Consider the following 8529-nt stretch of genomic DNA (forward strand, 5'->3'; position numbering starts at 1 on the left):
GTTGCGATGTATAATTCTTTTTCTACAACATTGGATTCAACTTGCTAATACTTTGATGAAAATTTTTGTGTCTAAGTTGGTGAGAGATATTGATTTATAGTTCTCTCCCTCTCTCTCTCTCTCTCTGTCTCTCTCTCTGTACAGTCCTTGTCTGGTTTTGGTATCAAGGTACCATTGGCCTTGAGAAGTGCAACTGGCCATGGTCAAGAAGTGTTCCCTCCTTTTCTATTTTCTGGAAGGGGTTGTGCAAAATTGGTGGTAATTCTTTAAACGTTTGGCAGAATTCTCCAATGAAGACATAAATGCCTGAATATTTTATGTGGGGGGAGGATTTTAGTTACAAAGTCAGTTGAATTGTTGGGATATTCAGATTTGCCTCTTTCATCTTGGTTGGGTTTTGTTAATGTGTGATTTTCAAGGTACTGATCCATTTCTTCTAAGTTCTCAAATCTATGAACATCAAGTTGTGTGTGATATTTCGTCTTTATTTTTTTAACGAATGTGGACTCTGTAGTAAAAACCCTTGTTTAACTCCTGGCACTGGTGATTTATGTCTTCTCTCTTTTTACTTTCATCATTCTCGCTAGAAACGTATCAATTTTCTTGCCTTTTATTAAGAACCCGACGACTGTTTCACTGATGGTCTCTATAGGCTTCTTATTTTGAATATCATTTATTTCTTCTCTTCATTAGTTCATCCTCCTGCTTGTTTTGAGATTATTTTATTCTTCTTCATGTAGTTTCTTGAGTTAGGGACTCAGGACATTAACTGGAGGCCTTTCCTTGCTCTGATGTAAAGCGTTCGGTGCTGGGAATTCCACTCCTGCACTTGGTTGCATCCCACATATCTTTTATGCTGTGTTTTTGTTTTTACTCACCTCTGTTTTTCTTTGTAGTTTCCTTTGAAATGTCCCCTTTGACCTATGGGTTACCTAGAAGTGTGTGTCAATTTCTGCATATTCTGAGATTTTCCTGTTGTCTTTCTGTGACTGACTTTTAGTTGATGTCATTACGGCCAGAAGCCCCTGGCCTGGGGCTCACGGAAGAGACCCTGCGTAAGGGGCGGGCTCTGCCCAGGAGCCCAAGCACTGGGGGTCCTCCCGTCATGGCCACAGGTCCTGGGAGGAGGTCAGAAGGTTGGTTCTGGCGCTGGGCTCAGGAGAGCCAGAGGCAGCAGGCCCCCCAGCCTCGCCCCTGCTGACTCCTTGGGGCCATCCTGCACCAGCAGCCCGGCCAGGCTTCTCCTCTTCAGAGCACAGATCTGGGTGCCTGATGCACGTTCCCCCGAGTGGAGGTCAGGGTCTTTCTCCCCTTGCCCATCAGCCTCTGCACGAGCTAGGGAACCCCAGTCCTCTCTACGTCCCAGAGCACGTGAAGTCCCTGCTGTGTGCAGGCAGATGTGCCAGAGCAGGAGGTCGACGGATCGCCAGATGCAGACTCAGTGAATCACTGCACTGACCAGAGCCTCCCCCCAAGGAAAATGGGGCAGTGGTACCTCTCGGGACCCTGTGAGGAGTGTGTGGGATAAACCCCTCAGAGACAGCATTTCTGCTCTGCACAGCGGTCACTACAGGGCTGCGGGCAGTCCCGTGGGGCACAGCGCACCCCTGTCCACCGCACCTCCAGTGCCCAGACCCGCTAGAGCCCCAGGGAAGCTCAGATGAACACGGGGTGGTCGGAAGAGTAAGATTGTCCTTCCATCATCCGGAAATGGATGGCCCTTCAGAGGGGCAGCTGGAGGAATGTGGTGAGGAACCCCTCTGAGAGTCTGGGCAGGTTTAGGAAAACCCTGGGGGCAGTGCAACACCTGGGCACTGCAGTGGGTGGCCACTGACTGCACTGAGTCCCCGGGGAAAGAGGAGGGGGCTGTCCAAGGGGCCACCAGCTCTGCCCCTTGACAGTGAGGTCAGTTAACTCCACTGATCTCTGGAGGGAAGCATCCTCTGGCTTCCTCCTCTGTCTCCTGCCTGTGCCCCAGAACAGACCCCGCAGCGCACGGGAGGCCTAGAGCCCGCGGTGGACCACGTGATCAGGCCCCCTGCGTCCAGGACAGGCAGGCAGGTCGGAGGGACTCGGGACAAAGGAGACCCCAGCCAGACTCTCCACTCTGGGATTCTTCACAGTCTCTGAGCTCAGAAGATTCTCTTCTAGCCACAAATAACATTTTAATTAGTGACCAGTGGCCTGTAGCCTTCTGCACTGTGGCTGTCACCCTTCTCCTACTCAGTCGCAGGACCAGAGGCTGCGGATGAGTGGACACCTGCATTTCACCCACCTGACGGCAGAGACCTCACGGCCAAGGGCGGGAATGTGGGCGCACTCCACTCTCAGCAGCTGACGTCTCCACAGTTTCTAGACCAGGGAGGAGGGCCTAGAAGGGTGTTTGCCCACCTGGTGGTGCCCCTGCTGGAATGAAGGGCTCCCCTGGCCACCCTGTCCTTCTGCTGCACTGGGCCGGGGGCACCTGGGCACCCAGCCTCACTTCCAGAGCCCTGAGCCAACGTGCAGTAAGACGGGAGAGCTCAGGCTGGCGAGAAAATCTGCTTTACAAGAAAAAACTCCCACGCGTCGGGGTGGGACACACACATAACACACAATGCCGCACACCACACACTCACATACACACGCACACACACCACATAGACACACCACACTCACTCACATATGCATGCACATAACACTAATACGCACACGCACACACGCACACAGGTGCCCAGAGAGCTCCCCTGTGGACACGGCGTGACGCCCCACACCTCGGAAAGTCTCTCAGTCACCCCGTCACAGGCTCTCACCATCGGATCCTTTTCAAACAAGTGTAACATAAAGTTGTGTCTTCACACAAAAAAGAAAAACAGAAGAAGTGAGTGTTTTCGGCCCATCCCAGGCCTGTGAAGTGCAGGCTCATCAGCGGCGCCTGCACAGATCTGGTGGGTCTGACGTGAAGAATCGCTGTTATTACGGCCACTGTGGACTGTGAGCGATTAGCCCAGAAACTAGCACATTACCCTGATTTAATTATGCCACCGCCTGATGTTTATGGTGGTCACTAACAGCACTTATTTCTGAAATGAAATGCGCTGTTCTCTAATTGTTCACAGTTCGAAAGAAACAGCTAGAGCACACTTCCAACCATTAAGGAAATGATATTTTAAATGATGAACGTACTGTATATGTTTGTACTTTAAGAAAACAGACTCTGGTAATGTTTGGGGAAATTAGTGAGAATTTACTAATTCCCAGAAGAAAAATCGTGGTGTCTGACGGTGCCAGGCGGAGCCTGCCGGACCTCCCGGCAGAGGCTGCGCGCGGCTCTGAGGGACCCAGGCAGCCTGGGAGCGCGGACCCGGCCCAGCCCTGCTCTCCCCCAGCTGGCGCCCACCTCCTCTGCCCCGATGCCTCCGCCCTGAGAGCCTGGCTGTGTGGCACAGGGAAGCAGTGGGTAAGCTCAGTGCAGCCTGGCTCCCCCCACCAAAAGCGCCCCTCCCTGCTGCCAGCTCCCCTGTGGAGCATGTGGCTTGAAGTGGCCTTCAAAGACTACTGACCTTCAAAGAAGGTGGGGATCCCTGGCCTGGTCTGAGAGAGAACCGGGACCTGCTAGCCAAGCACAGCCGTGAGCTCCAGGCCTGGCCCTGCAGCCCTGGGGCCCCGGGAGACATCTCAGCCTTGGGCCTCTGTCCCTGTGTGACACGGGGCCACTGATGCCCTCGGCCAGGGTGTGGGGAGACGGAGCCCCTGATACAGAATATTCTGCACGTAGCGCACCCAGCCACGGTCCTCTGGGCGCCAGCTCGGAGCCAGGCCCTGCACTACTCGGGGGAAAGCAGGGCAGGGCCAGGAAGAGCTGAGAAGGCCAAGCAGCTGGGCTGACTCCGGCTCAAGGCTCCGCAGGGTGTCATGCGAGAACTGGGCTCCAGAGGAGAATGAGGTTGTTCCGGCCCACGGGCACGGGGGTCCTGGGCCGAGGACAGAGACCACACGAGCTCTAGGGGCCACGTGGATGAGAGGCCGTCAGGCAGAGCCGGGAAGGAAATCGAGGTCCCCAGGGAGACTGGACGTCACTGAGATGTGACCCCCGGGAGCTGCAGGCAGAGTGAGACATCCTGCCCGGGCCAGGCTGGCTCACCTGGCGGAGGCACGAACAGGAAAAAGGGAGGGAACTGGCATCCAGTTGTCCCCCCGACCCACCGTGTGTGCTCCTGCGACGCCGCTCCCTGTCTGTCAACTGACTCTAAAACTCGAAGGCGATTAAAGATCAATCCACGCAGGACGCGGCGCTGCCGCTGTTTCTCTCTGCACAGCCCAGCAGGCTGCTGCGGTTACAGTTTCTTCTTCACAAGTCTGTGGTCAGAAAGGAGCGGTGTCCTGGCATCAGGGGCAAATGGACCCTCTTTTCTCCTGCCCCGCTGGGAACTCACAGTCCCGCCACGTTGCCGACGGTGCCACGATTCCCGGGTCGTTCTTGGTTTTCCTCGACTTTCCAGCTGCCTCTCCCTCTTTCCTACCGCGAGAAGAGCCTCTGCCTTCCGGAGCCCACCCCCGCCATCACCAGCTCCCCTGTCCCCCCGCCTGTGGCTGGACTCCGCCTCTCCCTCCTTTGGGCCCCGGACAGCTTGGCCGCGCTGGGAGCTGCTCCCGGGGCTGCTGCAGGCCGGCCTCCTGGCTCCCGTGCTGCCCCGTCTCTCGTCCCACACACTGACTCCTCATACTTGGGTCTCACCTCCCTCACCTGGAGGAGGTCCCTCACAGCCTCAGGAAGGACGCACGAGGGGCATTTCCCAGAGCCCTCTGTGCGACAGAAAATGCCTTTATTTCGTCTCAACATGTATTTGGTCTTAATTCACCTGCTCCTGAGATGGGGATTATATAATTTTGCTCAGACCTGCGAAGGCACCCTCCTTGTCTGCTGGCCCCAGGGTCAGCTAGAGCACTGATGCCAGCCTGACTCTAGTCCCTTTGTGGATAATTGGTTTTCCCACTCTCTCTCTCTCTCTCTCTCTCTCTGTCCCTCTCTGTGTCTCTCTGTCTCTGTCTCTCTGTCTGTCTGTCTCTGTCTCTGTCTCTCTTGCTCTACAGTTTCCACGTCTGGATATGAATTTCACCTATTCCCTGGGGCTCCGTGGACCTCCCTTCAGCTCTGACAACTATGCCCCCATTATTTCCGTCCCCTCTGTTTCTTGTTTTCTTTTCCTTTTATTGCACTGATCCTCTAAACTCCCTAAAATCTTTGTCTTTTTCTGTGTTCTGAGAGAGTCCTCTCTTTACCTTCCAGTCTCCTTACCGAGTGGGTGAGCGAGGCCATGAACGTGCCCTGTGGGATGAGTCACCGGAGGACAGGAGCGGAGGAAGAGAGGCCACTTGGCAGCCAGGCGAGGGTTGGGTGGTGCTGCTAGAAAGGTGGCCATGGAAATAGAGGAGTTGAGAGTAGTACTTGCAGGTGGATTATCTGGGAGGAGCGGAAGGTAAGGAGAAAATCAAAAAATAGCCCGAGCTTCCGTCCTCAGCGGCTAAATGAATAATTTGCTCTTTTCTGGCTGAGAAGGGCTGGGGAAGAGGAGCTTTGGGGGAGGGGTGGGACTGGCATGGGGAGGAGAATCAAGATGCCCTCTGGGGACACATTAAGTTTGAGATGCGTGTCAGCCATGAGGGTGAAGTTCGCCCAGGCACACAGAACTGGAACTTAAGGGGAAGGCCTGGGACAGAAAACATGGGGAGAGAGCAGCATATAGAGTGGTGTAGGCCAAAGTTCAGGTTCAATATTACATGCTGCCTTGATATCTGGGGGGAACCACGGGGGTTTTGAGTAGCTTACCCACAAGTCCCCTCCCCACTCTGCACCTGCAGAGAAGCCCCCAAACAGCCTCCTTACGGAGGGCCAGGTGCCTGCTTACCTCTGAGCAGTGAACTTCAGTCTCCTGCCAGCCTGTGGGAGAGTCAGACAAGCCCACCACATCCTTCCATGGGAGCCAGGAGTCACCACCCCCCTCGATACTATGAGGCCTCCCAGCTGTCCCCTCTGTCCCCAAGTGCACCGCGTCCTCCCCCAGGGCCGTGAGTCTGGGTGACCTCAGTGTCATGTGTCCTGTACTCAGCCATCCCATGACCCTAGGGCAGGGCCCCTCCCTCACCCGGTAGGGGCCATACTTAAAGTGGTGGGGGGTCAGTACTCACCCAGGGAGGGCGTAGTCAGGAGACCTGAGGCCCAGAAACAGTCCCTGCAGCCCCCAAACTTCACACAGAGGACGAGGAGCCTGGGGGCTGCTGGAGGGGCACCTTGGAAAGAAGGAAGGAAACAGAGAAAAGGGGGCATAGAAAAGCAGGTGTGTGGGCTTGCTGTTCATGCCCCCACCGTCCAGCACTGATTCCTGAGAGCCCAGGAGGCCAGAGGGGCTCGTCTCGGGAAGAGACCACGTGCTGGTCAGGCTGCCACAGGGGCACGGCCAGGCGAGGGCGCGGGAGAGGAGAGGGGTCGCGGCTCTGGGAGCTGCTGGGCCACGTGGACGAGGTGATGTGTCGGCCACATGTCTGTCTCCACGGGACTGAGTTCACCGCCGGCCGAGGCTGCTTCTCCTTTGCACCCAGACCCCCACATGCACCCTCTTGCCAGCCCTCACCAGGGGGGTCACAGTCGCTCCAGGTGGGCTGTTCACCCGCGGCCTTCCCAACCCACCTCCGATCGTCCCAGAAAGCGAGTTACGTGTCCACCTGTGTGTCCCACAGCCAAGGGCTCTGCGACCGTCAGACACCAGCGGCTCCCGGGAAGGAGCTCAGAGGCGGGGCCGACTCGTCTCCGGGGAGGAAGCTTCAGAAGCCTGCGGTCGCGCTCTCAGAAAGTCAGTTCCCTCCCAGAGCTGAGGCTGTGAGTGACGCTGTTCCGTCCCACCCTCAATGGCCAGAGCAGGTGCGCAAACTGCTGAGCCTCCAGCTCCTAAAACGCCGATGGGCTTGCTCCATCTGAGGGTGATGCGTCCCCAAGTGCCCAGGCGGCCCCCACGGGACAGCGGCCATCACCGCGGAGCCCGGCGCCCGGATCGGCTGGGCCTCACCCCGCGGGGCCCCCGAGAGGCTGAACGCAGCTCCCTTGGGGCTGCCAGGCCAGCAGCACGACTGGCCCGGCCGCCCTGCAAAGTCCCAGGAGCAGAGGCCGCCGGGGGCTGCACCCCTGCCCAGCGTCCACAGGGCGGCCGTTGTGCAGCCGATGATGGGGAGGCGCTCGAGGCCTTCTCCACGGGGTCGGGACAGCTGTGAACATTCCCTGTGGCTCCGGGCAAAGTACCAAGAAGCAGCAAGAAGCCCGATCGCCCGCTGGCGGGACCTCATCAGCCTGGGCAGAGTCAGCTTATGTGTTTCCTTTAAACCAATCTTGGTTCGAAACAAGTATCTCTCGCTGGGCAGGACACGCATCTCTACCACTTGGCCGGGACGCCGGTGGGACCACAAGCCAGGGTTGCCGGGGCACCTGGGGGACCCGCCTCCCGGGAGGAACATCTGTCAGCCGGGGTCAGGGAGGCTCTGGGCTCTGAAACGCTTGCGTTTGGATTTCCCACCGTGCTGTCTGTCACCGATCCAGGCATGTCCCGTGAGCGAGACACGAGGCTCTGCCGGTCTGCCCGCCGTGTCTCCTCCCGTGGCACCCAGCGAGGACTCTGGGGCTATGGTTCCCTGGAGCCCACGGGCCCAGTCCAGGGACATGTTTCTTGCCCCCATGGGGTTAGTCTCAGCCTCTGGAGCCCAAGGACGTGACTTCTGGGGGCTCCGTCCTGGGCTGCCTCCCTTCCTGCTGTTCCCCGAGCCTGCCCACCTGCAGCCGTGGAACCTCCTTTACCAGCTGACTGATGGCCCCGCGATATCTGGTTACAGATTCTTCCCACAGAAGTGCGCTCTCTTCCCATGGTTGACGTAAGTAACGCTGCTCTGGCAGCCACCACACCTGTCTCGATGGTGGATGGGGCAGGAGGGGCCCGGCCGTCGCTCTCCTGAACCACAGCCGTCCTTCCCAGGGGCCTCGACCCTGCTTCCTGCTCCATCGTCCCCTCTCCTCTGATGCCACCACCATGCCCATCTCTCAGGTTTGCTGCATCCACGGCAAAACGCTCCGAAGGCCTAGAGAGTCGAGCCTGCCTCCCGGGCCGTTGCGAGCGCAGGCGTGAGCGGCCTGGGGTCACTCACGGGCCAGGCCAGGCCCCTGGTCTCTGTTTTGTGTCCAGGTACAATGTAAATAAAAGCATGCATTGTTCAAAGAAAACCTTATTCATTCTACCAAATACTTTTTGCTTTCTTGGGACACACCTTTTTCTATGTCAGAAACAAACACCTTATTTATCTTCATCCTCAGATGTCCTGACAATGTCTAATTAAACTGTCACTTATGGGAGGAAATGTTTTAAACACATTTCCTTGTGACTCAGGGAGTCGTTGATTATATAAATGTGTTAGGGAATAAAGTGATGAATCTGTAATTTAAACAAATCACATGAGGGCAACGCCGGCCTCTCGGAGGAGCAGAGTGGACCCAGGCAGCAGCAGAACAAA

The 8529-nt window shown here is 56.9% G+C and overlaps 1 protein-coding gene and 1 long non-coding RNA gene across 3 annotated transcripts; one reads left to right on the forward strand and one right to left on the reverse strand.

Annotated features, from left to right (window-relative positions):
• Nucleotides 1-3124: 3124 nt before the first annotated feature.
• LOC113623547 (uncharacterized) lies at nucleotides 3125-6783 on the reverse strand. Of its 2 annotated transcripts, XR_003433982.1 has the most exons (4): nucleotides 6668-6783; nucleotides 6169-6270; nucleotides 5279-5443; nucleotides 3125-4498 (listed from the first exon to the last, which is right to left on the reverse strand). It is a non-coding gene; the product is annotated as an uncharacterized LOC113623547 (long non-coding RNA). The 2 variants fall into 2 exon arrangements; XR_003433983.1 differs by having other exon boundaries at nucleotides 5889-6783.
• A 135-nt stretch (nucleotides 6784-6918) lies between these two features.
• LOC113623546 (uncharacterized) lies at nucleotides 6919-8529 on the forward strand. Its single transcript, XM_027112972.1, has 2 exons — nucleotides 6919-7896; nucleotides 8067-8529. Exons 1-2 carry the CDS (start codon nucleotides 7196-7198, stop codon nucleotides 8353-8355), a joined length of 990 nt encoding a protein of 329 aa, XP_026968773.1. The 5' UTR covers nucleotides 6919-7195; the 3' UTR covers nucleotides 8356-8529.

The sequence above is a fragment of the Aethalodelphis obliquidens genome, unplaced genomic scaffold, assembly GCF_003676395.1.
Source record: "Aethalodelphis obliquidens isolate GAN/ISIS:26980383/991018 unplaced genomic scaffold, ASM367639v1 scaffold11, whole genome shotgun sequence".
In the NCBI taxonomy this organism is placed as follows: Eukaryota; Metazoa; Chordata; class Mammalia; order Artiodactyla; family Delphinidae; genus Aethalodelphis; species Aethalodelphis obliquidens.